General features: G+C 42.4%; 4 protein-coding genes and 1 long non-coding RNA gene across 10 annotated transcripts; 4 read left to right on the top strand and 1 right to left on the bottom strand.

Annotated features, from left to right (window-relative positions):
- The first annotated feature begins 264 nt into the window (after positions 1 to 264).
- Positions 265 to 1,901, top strand: PGRP-LF (Peptidoglycan recognition protein LF). Of its 2 annotated transcripts, none has more exons than XM_033384326.1 (4): positions 265 to 619; positions 668 to 837; positions 904 to 1,288; positions 1,344 to 1,901. In XM_033384326.1, exons 1-4 carry the CDS (start codon positions 481 to 483, stop codon positions 1,778 to 1,780), a joined length of 1,131 nt encoding a protein of 376 aa, XP_033240217.1. In that variant the 5' UTR covers positions 265 to 480; the 3' UTR covers positions 1,781 to 1,901. The 2 variants fall into 2 exon arrangements, with proteins under 2 accessions (XP_033240217.1, XP_001354149.2); XM_001354113.4 differs by having other exon boundaries at positions 273 to 619; positions 686 to 837.
- UGP (UDP-glucose pyrophosphorylase) lies at positions 1,867 to 10,504 on the bottom strand. 4 transcript variants are annotated; one of them, XM_001354112.4, is made up of 9 exons: positions 10,144 to 10,504; positions 4,531 to 4,717; positions 4,381 to 4,472; positions 4,090 to 4,095; positions 3,439 to 3,785; positions 3,141 to 3,366; positions 2,937 to 3,075; positions 2,450 to 2,859; positions 1,867 to 2,389 (listed from the first exon to the last, which is right to left on the bottom strand). In XM_001354112.4, the coding sequence occupies exons 1-9, from the start codon at positions 10,168 to 10,170 to the stop codon at positions 2,282 to 2,284; spliced, it is 1,542 nt and encodes a 513-aa protein (XP_001354148.2). In that variant the 5' UTR covers positions 10,171 to 10,504; the 3' UTR covers positions 1,867 to 2,281. The 4 variants fall into 4 exon arrangements, with proteins under 4 accessions (XP_001354148.2, XP_015042489.1, XP_015042491.1 ...); XM_015187003.2 differs by lacking the exon at positions 10,144 to 10,504 and adding an exon at positions 8,519 to 8,743; XM_015187005.2 differs by lacking the exon at positions 4,090 to 4,095 and having other exon boundaries at positions 10,144 to 10,503.
- Positions 4,715 to 6,868, top strand: LOC4813993 (uncharacterized). Its single transcript, XM_001354111.4, has 2 exons — positions 4,715 to 5,380; positions 5,564 to 6,868. The coding sequence occupies exons 1-2, from the start codon at positions 4,940 to 4,942 to the stop codon at positions 6,065 to 6,067; spliced, it is 945 nt and encodes a 314-aa protein (XP_001354147.1). The 5' UTR covers positions 4,715 to 4,939; the 3' UTR covers positions 6,068 to 6,868.
- LOC117184982 (uncharacterized) lies at positions 7,671 to 8,745 on the top strand. 2 transcript variants are annotated; one of them, XR_004470464.1, is made up of 2 exons: positions 7,671 to 8,039; positions 8,140 to 8,745. It is a non-coding gene; the product is annotated as an uncharacterized lncRNA (long non-coding RNA). The 2 variants fall into 2 exon arrangements; XR_004470463.1 differs by having other exon boundaries at positions 7,671 to 8,030.
- Positions 10,505 to 11,779: 1,275 nt separating the features above from the next.
- Positions 11,780 to 13,012, top strand: Svip (small VCP interacting protein). The gene is made up of 3 exons (XM_001354110.4): positions 11,780 to 12,055; positions 12,125 to 12,295; positions 12,361 to 13,012. Exons 1-3 carry the CDS (start codon positions 11,993 to 11,995, stop codon positions 12,373 to 12,375), a joined length of 249 nt encoding a protein of 82 aa, XP_001354146.2. The 5' UTR covers positions 11,780 to 11,992; the 3' UTR covers positions 12,376 to 13,012.
- The last annotated feature ends 90 nt before the right edge of the window (positions 13,013 to 13,102 follow it).

Consider the following 13,102-nt stretch of genomic DNA (forward strand, 5'->3'; position numbering starts at 1 on the left):
TTTCGCTTCATTGCGTTTTCGGCTTTTTGTAAACGCCCCTTCGTTCAAAAGGGGATTCCCATTTCTTCAGTCTCTAATCTCTTTTTTTGGTCAAAGAGAAAGAGAGATATCTTTGTTTTGCGTCTTCAAAGTGGGCGGCGTTTAGAGCTCGCTCAACCTTCAATAAAAAATAAACACCCTATATTGTCAGAGAGCTTTTTTATGACAAAGGCATACAAATCACACAGTATTTATACATATATGAGTATACATATATAACGACTACTGATCAAAAAGCTCTTCATACGATCTTGCCGCTGCGCTGCCACTGCGCTGTTCAGAGCGGGGGATTTTTCCATCTGTCAACAGTAAAAGCAAAAATAAACCCCCCCAAACGAGCAGAACTTGTTTGAGATGAACAACAAGTAGGGTCTCGGGCTCTGGTCGAATCACTTCCCGTCAAACAGTTGTCTTGAGTAGACCCCAAAACGTAGTCACAAAATGCAGAAAACTGAGCAAAACAATCTCGCAACTAAGCGGAATACAAACGTTAAGAGATTCCCAAAGGAACTGATATTTCTCTGTGTGTTTCTACTGATACTAGTGGCACTGGCTGCTGGTTACGCCTTTTGGATGATGAGTGAGTCGAAATCAATCTCCAAAGTATTAGAAACATAAATATTAATAGATAAAAATCTGGGTTTAGCCCATTCCCCAATGAATTCCAATAATAATCTGCACATACTCGACCGCATCGAATGGCAGGGGGAACCACCCAGCGATAAATATGAGCACCTCAAGCTCCCCATCTCCAATGTAATCATCAGTCACACGGCCACCGAGGGATGTAAGACAGAAGTGAGTGCGAAAAAGAACCACTTCTGGGGCAATCTTGAATTAACTTCCCATCCCCTATTTCCATAGGAGATTTGCATCTATCGTGTGCAGACTATTCAGGGCTTTCACATGAAATCCCTCGGCTGGGTGGATATTGGCTATAACTTTCTGGTAGGCGGGGACGGGCAGATCTATGTGGGACGTGGCTGGCATAGTCAGGGGCAGCATGTGCGCGGCTATGGCGCTGTATCCATAAGCATTGCCTTCATTGGAACCTTTGTGAATATGGAGCCACCAGTGCGACAAGTGGAGGCGGCCAAGCGACTGATGGCCGAGGGTGTGCGCCTGCACAAGCTGAATCCGGACTACCACATCTATGCCCATCGCCAGCTGAGTCCCACCGAGAGTCCCGGCCAGAAGCTGTTCGAGATGATCAAGCGCTGGCCACGCTGGATACCGGATGTGACACAATGTACACGCCTGTAAGGACATAGTAAAATGGTTAACTAATCTCCCTTTGATTTAAGTGCGCTTGCTTGGAAATGCCACGCTAAAGTTCGTCACACGCGCCTACTGGTTGGCCCAACTTCCTGGGAAGGCACTGCCTCCCCTGAACCGGCCCGTGAACACCGTACGCTTCGTGCTCACTGCGTCACCCGCGTGCCACACCCAAGCAGGGTGCGTTTTCCAAGTGCGGCTACTCCAAACATTTCACATCGAGAGCAGCGGTTACACGGACATCAACTACAATTTTGTGATTGCCGGCGATACGAACATCTACGAGGGCAGGGGCTGGGATCAAAGCTGCGAGACAGAACAAGATCAGTTTTCCTCGAATAAGCTCGTGGTGGGCTTTGTGGGTCCCTCAGATAGCAATAAGAAATTGGCCCTGGAACTCATAGAGCTGGGTATCAAATGGGGTCACATAAGCAAGGATTATACACTTATAGACAACACAGCATAGAATTCAGGAAGCAGGCAATGATTACCAGTGCCATCCATCAAGTGATACTAGTGTTAAGATCTATACAAAATCCCGTCTCATACTTATATAGAAATAAACATGCCTTTAATGAGTGTTTTAACAGCTTCTCTTTTGACTACATTTTTAAACATATTTTTTGAAAGTAGATTTTTAAAACTTTAGCTTTAGCTTCAACCTAACGATATATACAGAACGATCGACTGACACAGGACACACTTTGTGCTTCAGTTGTTGGTTTGGGCTAACAAATGAAATTCGTGATTCGTAAATTTGAAATTTTGGGGGATAACAGCAAACACTCCTCCTCCTGTGACGAGGTTAGTACTACATAAAACTTAGAAAGTTAGACTACATATATAATGAGACAGACAGCATCCAATTGCACTTCCAATTCCAGGTTCTAGGTTCCAGGTGAGGGTGGGCAGGTGGGGGGGGGGGGGGGGGGGGGGGGGGTTGGTTGGAAGGGAGGGGAGGGAAATATTAATGGTCCAGGATGCGCATATTGCCAGAGACAATCTTGTTCTCTAGGATAGCCCCAGCGGGTATATCAATACGATCCCCATGATTGGCAATGATGATCACAGTGCCCTGTACAGATACAAAATACGGAAATAAATCAAGAATAAACTACAGAAATCTCAAATTTACCCTCAAAGAAACACCACGGCCAAAGGTCACGTCTCCACTGACCGTCAAATGATCCAGCTCAATAATGTCGGGTATATTGGCAAAGCGACCCAGAAACTCCTTCACCTTGGAGAAGTGATTCTCGCCTAGCTTCACCAGTGGCGTGGTGGGGAACATGCGCTGCGGCGACATCACCAGGCTGCCGTTCTTCAACGTATACAGATTGGACATGACCAAAAGCAGATCGGAGGACTTCTTCACGGGCAAGAAGCGCGACCGAGGTACATTGATGCCAATTGCGCCATCAAAGCACTTCATGGCCGAACCCACAGCTGTCTCCAATTGAATGACACGCAGACCCGTTTCTAGCGTTTTGTTGTTCACAATAATCTCCATACTCAAGGTGCGCTCCCGCAAGACCCGATCGATGGCTATACAAAGAAATGTAGCATCATTTTAGGCATTGATATGATATGAAAACTAAAGACAAATGGGATAAATTCCATACATGCTAGATTGGCCCAAATGTTGTTGGTGTTGAAAAACTTGAAGGTCTTCACCGATTTAAAGTCATCCACATGCTCTGGCGGTACTTGGGCAATTTCCAGCAGCCGCAGCTTGTTCTCGAACTGTATGAGAGTGCCACCCTGAAGGGGAAAAAAATAGCCGAAATTATAAGGTTTTGGCTGAACAATCGTTGTGCCTTTCCCACCTTGACATCAGCCCGTGTCTTGTCAGTGACTTCCATGACAAATTCCACTGGAGTGCTGGCCCGCTCCTCGCCCACCAGCTTATTGAGTATATTCAAATCCACGGTGGCGCCCAGATTGTCAATGTTGGAGAGGAAACAATATTCGCGTCCCTCTTCGATGAACTTCTTCAGCAGCCCAGAGTTGCGGAAAGTGTCGTAAAAGTCGCCATGACCAGGTGGATACCAACTAATAAGAAAGAGAAGAAGGATATTACTTCGTACAAAATCTGAATAATCAGAGTTTAAAGATTATTCTTACGCCTCCATATCCTTCTCCACATCAAAGTCCTTGGCCACAGGCAGAAAATGCTCGCGACTGATGCGCGGAAAGCAGCTCTGATTGAAGGTGTGTATCTGCACGCGGAAGCCCTTGTATTTCCGAACAATCTTCTCGGTATCCTCATCGGTGTTGAAGGAGTTCATCAGCACCAGCGGCACATTGGCATCGTAGGTCTTGTTCAGATGCTCGATCTGCTGGACGGTCAGATCCAAAAACGTCAAATCAGATCTGACGGGAATCACACTCTTGGGTCCATGACAACCCATGGAAGTGCCCAGGCCACCGTTCAGCTTAATGACCACCAATTTGTCCAGCATATTGCGTATCTATCGGAATCATGCACGTATCGTTAGTTAAAGACATATCAATGTCTCGCTCTTTTGCTAAGAGGGATTGATTGTGTTAGAGAGCAAAAGGAATTGGTTGCAGTGAGAGCCAAATTTCTTTATGGTTTTAGTAGTACAGCGTGTGCTAGTGGTTACAAGCTAAAGCAAAAACTAAATAATAGAATCAGCAACTAAAGAAGCGTCCAAAAGCCCAATAGGAGTTAATTTTTTTGAGCTGTGCTCCAAGTCGAAAGATAGAGCGAAGCATAGAGAGGTTTTTAAGTGTAAGGGAAAACGCTTTTACCTCATTCTATATATAACATATATATAAATATATATTTATATATATATATGTGTTGGCCAGATATTAGCCAGGGAATTTGCCGTAGATTATATTGTGGCAACAATAAGAGTATTCAAACATTTCAGTAATCAGTTTTCAAATCAAAGAACATGAAAATATGCAAATTAAAAAAAGTTAACATCTTCATTTCCGTTTTGTTTTAGTTTCTAAATTCTGTGAATGGGGCATTTTTTGAAGTTTTCGTGGATGGAAAGTAAGGGTTGGGCCCGATCGTTGGACCCTGCTGCATACCTGCTCGTTCTTTGGCAACTTTAGGTTCGAATAGTTCATCACAGCATTTTCTGGCAGCTTCTGGATCTTGTTCCAGTCCAAAGCGGGACCCTCTGGAAACCGAAAAGCATTAGGAAGATTAATCAAAGGTGATTCTATTCCACCACTTACCCTCCTGCAGGAAGCGTCCAAAGAGATCGGCAAAGCGACCCATCTCCGCCTGGAGGGCTGGCCGACGCACCTGTTCTGTTGTCTGGAGCAGACGGTCCACATCGTTCTCCAGCAGCCGCAGAGCATCCCGCTTGGTGACCTCATGGAACTCCTTCGAATCGGAGGGCACTCGCTGGTGGCCACGCACCTGAAAAAGAGCAAAGAAGAAGAGTTGTTTACACTTGGAGAAACTTTCGTGACAAATCGATTAAGGCAGGCAGCAAAGCGCATCGAAGGCACGCACTCAAGTGACAAAATCACAGAGGCAGTGGCTGCTGCTTTCGTAAGACTCCAATTACTGGTGCTCTCTCATCCAGACGATGGCTTTGCTAAAGACCAACGCAATGACAGTATTCCTTGAAACCTCGCGATGACAAGTCGTTGGATATTTTTGATCCTACTCCTTTATGTGGGCGCCCAGGAGGGCAACGCTGGCACGGTCTTGGATAACGTTGGGGACAGCTTGAAGATGGCGGGACAAATGTTTGGCATCAATACAGCCGCCGATGTGGCAAATCTGGTGGCGCAAGCCTTCTCGGGCAATGGATCCAGGGGCAAGCCGCTAGGTTTGATGAGCATTCTGCAGCACGGCTTCCAGCCCTCAGAGGACCAAGCGGAGCAGAATCAATCGGAGCAGCAGGAAGAGCCGCCTCAAGAGGATGACGGCACTCGAAGGCCTCCTCATCCGCCGCCTTTAATGGGCAGTTTCGATAGCGGACAACTGCTGACGAATATGCTGCGGATGGTGGGCTTTGATGCCCGAAAACTGGGAGCTCTGGCGCTCAATGCCATTATCATGATTGCCCAGGCGGTAGGTCTACGTTTAGAGAGATACAGATCCAGATAACTCCCCCAAAATGCAGTGCAATTAAATGTTTGAGCACATTCAATTCCGTTTGCTGTTTGATGCGAATCTGCCGCCCATTAGTTTTGGGGACATTACTTATTTTTGGATTGATAACTTTTCAATTTGTTTGGAATGTTTTGATTGCAGATTGGCAACACTCTGATGCAGGCAACGCGAGGTGGAGCCGGCGGAAATACCGGCGCTGCCTTCGAGGGACCTGAGGCGCTGTACGAACCAAACGATCATCAGCCGCGTTCTTTATCCATGGGTTCACCGATAGATTGGTTTCTACAGCGACCTGGGACGCACAGCAAGCGATTGCTGGGCCGCATTATGGATAGGGATCTGCCCGAGCACATACTGGACATGATCGAGTCCAAGGAGGACCTAGAAAGGGGCCACGAGGCCGGCTGCCTGAAGATGCTCATGTGCAAGAGCAAACCCATTATCTGGGGCATGCAGAATTCGCTAAAGAAGCGTCTGGCCGGGGAGCCCGAGCTACTAGAGGAGCAGGAGAATCACAACTTTTTCAACAAGGGTATATTCTTCAAGTTTCTGCCCAGCCTGAAGGACTTCAAGGAACACAGTGCTGGCTGTGAGACGCGTTTCAATGAGGAATGTCCCAGGAATGCAACAACGCAAGAGTATTAATATTAATTTTTCGATGGAAACCCATTCTATTATATTCTATATATATATATGTTTTTTTTTTTATTTGTTTAGCAACTTTTAGCAAAGGGATTTGTAATTTGTATCTTAAACTTGCATTCTACAATATAAATCAAGAAGATCGATAAATTTCCTTTGACAAATAACATATTATTTATTTAGAACCCTATTGGTGCAATAATAAACACGGGGAATATTTAGCTATGTATTTGTATAATGAGTTTGACATTTGAACATTCGGTTGAAAGATGATCCCAGAGATAAGCCCCCGGATCCTCCTCCGTAATTGGATTTCCAGAGCGTGCGTAATGTACCATGAAACGACCTCTAGGCGGGTGCAATTTCCTTGTGTAACATTTGGCTTAATCTCGATCTCTCTCATCATGACTTTTATAATATGTACTCTTAGTTAAAAGTTGCTCCTATATGTAATCTGATTCCACCAGCCAGTAATCTGGGTAATATTTTTAGTTCACGTATACGTCCTATCACGTTTGCGTGTCTGATAATCAAATTTCATCGACAAGATTAAATACAAAAAAATAACATGTGTATTTCATGAATTTCACTTCGTTTGCGTTCGCCAAAATCGAACCACAAAGATATTCCAAGTTCTGGCCTTTACCTCACTCAACATATGTATGATCTAAACCTTTATGGTGTCTGACGATGATAGCTCCTCCCGATAACCCATTACGGGGCGGCGCTTCTAAATATTGATATGTTTGCTTTGGGGACCATAACCTGAAATATAGCCTGAGTATATAAATACCAAAATTACTTTTTTTGGAAACAAGTTTCTGTTTCTGACACCATCTTATTATTATTTTCATCTGGTTGTTACTCAAGACAAAGTTTTTCCATATAGCAAAATAATTGCATCTTCGGTATAAGCAAAAACCTATTGGTATTTAAATTCCCATTTTAATGTGTTTAAATATCGCTGTTAAGTTTGTTGAAGTGCAAAAACGATTGATCGATTTTAAGTTTTCCGACCATTAAAAAATCACTATTTTCACGGGTGAAATTTTGTAGGTAAAACTCAAAAAGTAACGCTGTCTGTAAAATTAATTCTTCTTGTAGATCAATCAATCTTTCCTCCTTAATGAACAAGAAGAACTATTGCGATATCTTTCACCAGCTCCGCGCTAAAATTCTTCAAGTTCCATAATTTTTCTAGATATTTATATATCCATTGGCTCTTAATGGGTTAACAGTTATTTTTTAAGCACCCTGCAATCCATAAAGAGCATATTGACAATAAATCGTTCGACACCCAGTCCTATGAGGGGTGGAAGAGGTGGTTTTAGACCTTGAACTCCACTCACAAGGTTGTCGCGATATCTATCTTCAAATAAAAATACAAAGACAACTCTAAACAAACAAAACTATGTTTTGCTTGAAAACAGTACGTTTTGTTTTTTTTAATCTTCCGATTGAGGCCCAGTGTCAGTCAATCAGTCAATCCGAGTCGGGAAAAATGCAATCGAATTGTGAAAAAAAAAAATGATTGCTGCAATCGTTTTTTTTTTCCAAAATGATTACGCAAATTAATGGTGTGGAGTGAAAAACAAGTGCCACGCCTATGGCGCCCAAGATGGCAGACGATTGCATGGGGTTTATTTTGATAAACAGACAATGATGATGAGCAATCTGAGCGATAAGCCGGTGTCAGAGGGCAGGTGCTTGAACTTCGACAAGGTCAACACAAGCTCAAGATAATTGGCCCACGTTTCGTTGTTGGGATCCCTGTCTTTTGTGGCGACTCTTTCCGTGTGCAGCTCGGAGAAGTCTTGTGCATCATCGGAAACTCGGAATATTTGAATGCTCAAATAAAAACAGCTGTGCCAACTCGGAAATGGTTTTTGGGGATCAACAACCATCCAGGTTACCAACCAGGCCCTCTAACACACCTGACACACACACATACACGTCTGGAGATCCGGTAATTAAAGTAAATTATATATTCTCTTTTTTCCTCTTTGTCTGCTTTGAGATAAGATATGTACTGCCGTCGAGACAAGCAAATAATTTTCGTACCTTACTTCTTACAGAACACTTACTTCCTTACAACAGAAATTCGAACGACAAACACTTTTTGAAATCATCGAGACCTATCTACAAAAAGTCTTATTTTTGATCAAATCCGAGGAATCTAGGACAAGAGATCTCTCGACAAGTAGCTCCCTTGACCCGAAACAATTAATTAGTCGTCCCAGGTCTCTAATGCAAAAACTACCCTAAAACATTGGCTTTTAAGGGGGAAATTATTATTTTCCTTCGTAGGACTGTTTCTGGTTTTTATAGAACAGGTTCTTTCGATGATCACTTCAGAACCGTTTACACTTAACGACTATGTGGCTCATTAACGTTTTGAACTTGGCCTTAATATCGTCTTACGAAGGGTGCTTCGGTTCGAATTTAAGAACTTACACCGGCACGCTGAAGCAAAACATCAATGGGCCTGATGCCAGATGTCATTGTGTACAGGTCAAAAGGGTTTTATATGAAATTTGTTTGTTAACTATTATATTTTTTGCACTTGAGAAACGCGCGCGATTATTGTCGCAGACAGTTGATCGGGAAAACAGCGGAAAGAACAGAAAACAATAGTGAAACAGCACGGAACGAAGCGCGCTGGTCGAGTGTGCAATTGAAAATAAAGCTAGGGTTCCATTTGAATTTCAATTTCAATACGGGATTTTTTAACAAGCGTACGGGCGGCAGAAACAGCAACAGCGACGGACGCGACAGAAGCAACAAGTGATAGCAAGCTGCTCTTTCTGTTTGAGTGTATGTGCGTGTGCGTGTGTGTGTGTGCGTTTGCGTCAAGTGCTGAGCAAAACAAAAAAAAAACCATCCAAACAAACAAAACCAACAAAGCGCCGGTCAAGGTATATTTTAAGGTAAGGTAAGGTGGCGGTAGACTGGTGCCCAATCAATTGTCTTAGAAAACTATGCATATGCGTAACAGAACGGCTTTGACTGATTGCAAAAATGTTCCCTGTTCGCTGAATTTGCACCTTCGACTCTGTTTGGGTCCAGTCAGTCTTCAGCGCATTTTCATGTAAGCCGTTCCTCACACTGGTATTTTAGGGTGAATTGAGTGAGTGGGTAAAAATGATCATTTTACCAGCGAAAGCTAAGTTTATTCAACGATAAGTATTTTTTATGTTATTGCAACAAAAATGTGATTTTTGTCGTTCTCCAATGCGTATGCAAATCAATTAGTGTGCCTAAGAGAGTGCAAGCGCCACACCTTGCAATTATTACACCTTGAAGCCGGCCACCACTTAATGAACAAAGCAGCAAAGATAAGAGAGGCCACGTAGTGGTCAAGTGGGAGGAGAACAGCACGAAGAAGATGAAGCTTAAGAGGAAGGAAAATAAATATGGAGAAGCACCATATGAGAGTAAGAAATGTAATCAAAGGCATTAGAAAGAGTGGGTGTGAGAGCCAATATCCGCGGGCACTTATCACCAAACACACACACACACGCATGCTCATGTGAACAACGCTAACGGAACAACTGCCACACAGTCTGAAGGAGTTATCAGCACGTCCTACAAATACCACCGATTAGAGTGTATTTTGGGGGGCGATTGATAAGGCATAGACAATCGTATTATACATATGTGTACATATATGTCCCAACGGCTTGGCAAATGTTGGCCCCCCAAAAAACCACACAGACCCACTCACACACACACACACTGTCGGGGCCACACAGCTGTGCGACACATGCCAGTACTTGGCGTCGCGGCTGTAGGGAGGTCACTTGAAGGTTAACGTTAAGCAAATGCAAGAGTCTCATAAAGGGAAAGACAAAACCAGTCAGAGAGTCCGAGTCAAAAGGGCTTCGTTACCAGATATCCGGAGAAGAGAGGTGCGGTGCCTATAAATACAGTCCATGAGACCGGCAACATTTGTTGCATCCACTGGAATGCAAGAATGCACTCACCCATACAAACCTGCGTTTGCCGAGACGAGAGAGAGAGAGAACCTAGCGTTTGCGGGAGGAAACAGAAACACTGCATAAAATTTAGTTAAAACTCACCTTTCCTTCATTGGGCACATCCAACATAATGATTTATTATAGTAGGGGTCACCAGCCGAATTAGTAATTAAACGTCGATAATTGGTTATCTCTAAATTTTAGCACTCAAACGCTCACAGACACGGAAAAAGTGCGCGCCCTTACACTACGCCTGCACAAAACAGCTGGAGAGAGGACGACGGATCGCGTTTAAGCACCCCAACTGAGCCCACGCAATGTTTTTCTTTAGCATAAGCTGTTTGCTCGCAAAGTTAAAGGTCGGGACCGATGGGGCAAGATAAACTAGAACAAGAACGATACTAATTTATAGCGCAGGAGCGTTCTTGGCTGAGAAATTCAAATTAGCTCTCACGCTTCAACCAAAATGCGTTCTTCGTAGTAGAGCCTACGTCACAAATTTCCAAAAATACCGCGAATATACTAACGCGAATATCTGCGCTCAAATTCCATCATATCCCACGTTTTTTATATTCGGTTGAATACTACTATCTATAAAGACCCCTCAGCACCAGACTTATAATTTGATCCGATTGCTTAATCAATTTCCCACAAGACTGGTTGAATTTAAGTTTTCATTCTTGTTGGAATGTTCATAAAATAGGGCTTAGGCCAAAACAGTGAACAAAAATGTTCACTAAATTAATTTCTTGACCTAGTAACTACATGCTAGCTTCACATCTGCTACATACTAACGACATGGCATGTAATTACCAAAAGCGACACCTGAAGGGGAAAACCGGCCCTTTTTTTATATATGCTCCATGGAAGTGCCAGTGTGGCGTTATCCACTTTTTGACATGCCTTTTTATCTGACATTTTTGAAAAAGTAATATTTTGAGGGCAAACAATCGACAATTTGATGCTGGTCACGATGTGGCCTGGGATATGGCCCCAAGCGGCATTTCTACACGATTTCTACATTGGTGCATTCGACAAGAGGGTGAGTCAATAACGCGTCTTAAAATATACTGGAAAGTACTAGAAAACACTATGAAAAGTATAAAATTTGCAAGGTGTGTGAGCTAAACATGGTGGCAAGAAAATCAGTGTGACCGACCATCAGAAATATTTCAAAATATACCGTCTCTGTTAAAATTATAATGACAAATTCAAGTTCTATTATACATATTCATCGTTTATGATGTTCCGTTAAATATTACTAGCTATCTAGATCTCTCAGCCATGCCCACATAATATTATCCAATTAATTAACCTATTTTCTACCTTACTGGTTTATTATAATACTTGCTTTTATTGGATTTTGCCTAAAAAATGGTTTTAGCGAAAAAGGTAAAACAAAAAACACGTAAGACAGTAATGGTTCAAATTGCTAAATTTTGATATTCCGTTGAATAATGCTGGCTAACTGAGACTCTCAGCTCTGCCTACATAGTTTTATACATTTGATGAATACATTTTCTACAAGATTAATTACTTTTAAGTACTCCCATTTATTGTATTTTGACTAAAAGACGTTTTGAACAAAGAAGAACATTAAAGAAACTGTCTCAATGTTGTCACGTCAATGTTGCTGGTATTTGAAGACTTGTTGCTTGTCAACCGGAGTATGGCCATACCCTCTTCCTTCATTTAATACTAAGAAACTGTTTTTAAGACTTAATTAATAAAGACATTTTTGGTCTCTGTAAGCAAACCACTAATTTTAAAGTATCGTTGAAGTTTCTTTAAAAGAGAAACTGACTAGTTTATGAATTAATGAGTGCGACAGCCCTAGCAGTCAGCTGACACACAAAAACAAAGTATAAGGCGAAACAAACTACGCAAAAACACACAAGAAGGAAGCCCTATTTTTGTTTTGTGTACAAAAAAAAACAAAATAAAAACAGACATGGGTGTGTGCCTATCCTGCTGCGGCAACAGTGCCGAGGAAGCCAATCTCATGCCCTCACCGGTGCGACAAATGCGATATAGCTGTGCTGGAAGCGATGTAGAGACCATATTGAAAACTGATTCTTTGCAGGAGGAGCGCCGCCAGCAGCAACTGGACGCTGCGGAAAAGCGTCGCCAGGAGAACGAGTCGCGTGGAATTAAAAATCCCGAGAACCTGCGCAGGCAGCAGCAGAAGGCATTGGAGCAGGAACGTCGCGAACGGGAGGCGGACCGCCAAGGCCAAGGACAGCCCACCCTGAAGGTGATTCATTTATCTAATTACCCAATGCAATCCATCCCCCTGCAAATCCGAATGTTTTCTTTCAGTGGCAGACTACTTAAGGCTACAGTGAATGAAGTCCCCACCGCAGCTGCCTCTGTCCGGCTGCTTTTAAAGCGCTAGACGACGGACGCCCTTCATCTTGTATGACGCTATCGAAGCTATCCGGGTGCCAGGGTACATTGCTTTTTGTATATCTTTATAAATTGTTTATTTGTTAGCCATCTTTGTACCTTATCTATTGTATATTTATACACGTCTACATCTACCTTCGAAGCACACTCCAAGTTTTTTTAAAAGGCGTTTTTAAAAACTGTGTACCAAATTACTACCAAAAATAAAAAGACCACGAAAACTACATCAAAGAACAAAAAAAAGTATATTCATATAAAGAGATCTGAAAATTAAAAGATTTATTCCTCACTGTTACATCGAACCATAGATAAACAAATTATAAACTAAAAACTAAGTAGCAATCATAGATGAAAAAGAGATCTAGAGATTTCAAATGAAGAATATTGAATAATATTAAAAAAATTAAATTTAAAAACCAAACTAAAAATCGTTGATATATGAAGAAAAACAGATACTAGTTTAGCGGGTCTTAAAAGTAAAAGATTCCTGATAAATCAAACCATAAAAAATACCAATAGAATTAAGAGATTTCAAATTGAGAATAAATATACAAAAAAATTTAAAGGGGAAAACCAAATAAAATCATTTTCCACGGAAAAGAGATCTGAAATGGGGAATATTTTGAAGAAAAATCGTTGAAATACAGGAAGCCAC

This window comes from Drosophila pseudoobscura, chromosome X, assembly GCF_009870125.1.
Source record: "Drosophila pseudoobscura strain MV-25-SWS-2005 chromosome X, UCI_Dpse_MV25, whole genome shotgun sequence".
In the NCBI taxonomy this organism is placed as follows: Eukaryota; Metazoa; Arthropoda; class Insecta; order Diptera; family Drosophilidae; genus Drosophila; species Drosophila pseudoobscura.

Excerpts from the sequence above, each read along its gene's own strand:
- PGRP-LF (XM_033384326.1), top strand. The coding sequence starts at position 481 with ATGCAGAAAACTGAGCAAAACAATCTCGCAACTAAGCGGAATACAAAC. Across the intron at positions 620-667 it reads TTACGCCTTTTGGATGATGA|ATAAAAATCTGGGTTTAGCC; the intron begins GTGAGTCGAAAT and ends AAATATTAATAG. Across the intron at positions 1,289-1,343 it reads GATACCGGATGTGACACAAT|TGCGCTTGCTTGGAAATGCC; the intron begins GTACACGCCTGT and ends CTTTGATTTAAG.
- LOC4813993 (XM_001354111.4), top strand. The coding sequence starts at position 4,940 with ATGACAAGTCGTTGGATATTTTTGATCCTACTCCTTTATGTGGGCGCC. Across the intron at positions 5,381-5,563 it reads TTATCATGATTGCCCAGGCG|ATTGGCAACACTCTGATGCA; the intron begins GTAGGTCTACGT and ends TTTTGATTGCAG.
- UGP (XM_015187003.2), bottom strand. The coding sequence starts at position 8,566 with ATGACATCTGGCATCAGGCCCATTGATGTTTTGCTTCAGCGTGCCGGT. Across the intron at positions 3,367-3,438 it reads GTGGAGAAGGATATGGAGGC|TTGGTATCCACCTGGTCATG; the intron begins GTAAGAATAATC and ends CTTTCTTATTAG. Across the intron at positions 2,860-2,936 it reads CATTTGGGCCAATCTAGCAT|CCATCGATCGGGTCTTGCGG; the intron begins GTATGGAATTTA and ends TTCTTTGTATAG.
- Svip (XM_001354110.4), top strand. The coding sequence starts at position 11,993 with ATGGGTGTGTGCCTATCCTGCTGCGGCAACAGTGCCGAGGAAGCCAAT. Across the intron at positions 12,056-12,124 it reads CCAATCTCATGCCCTCACCG|GAGGAGCGCCGCCAGCAGCA; the intron begins GTGCGACAAATG and ends GATTCTTTGCAG.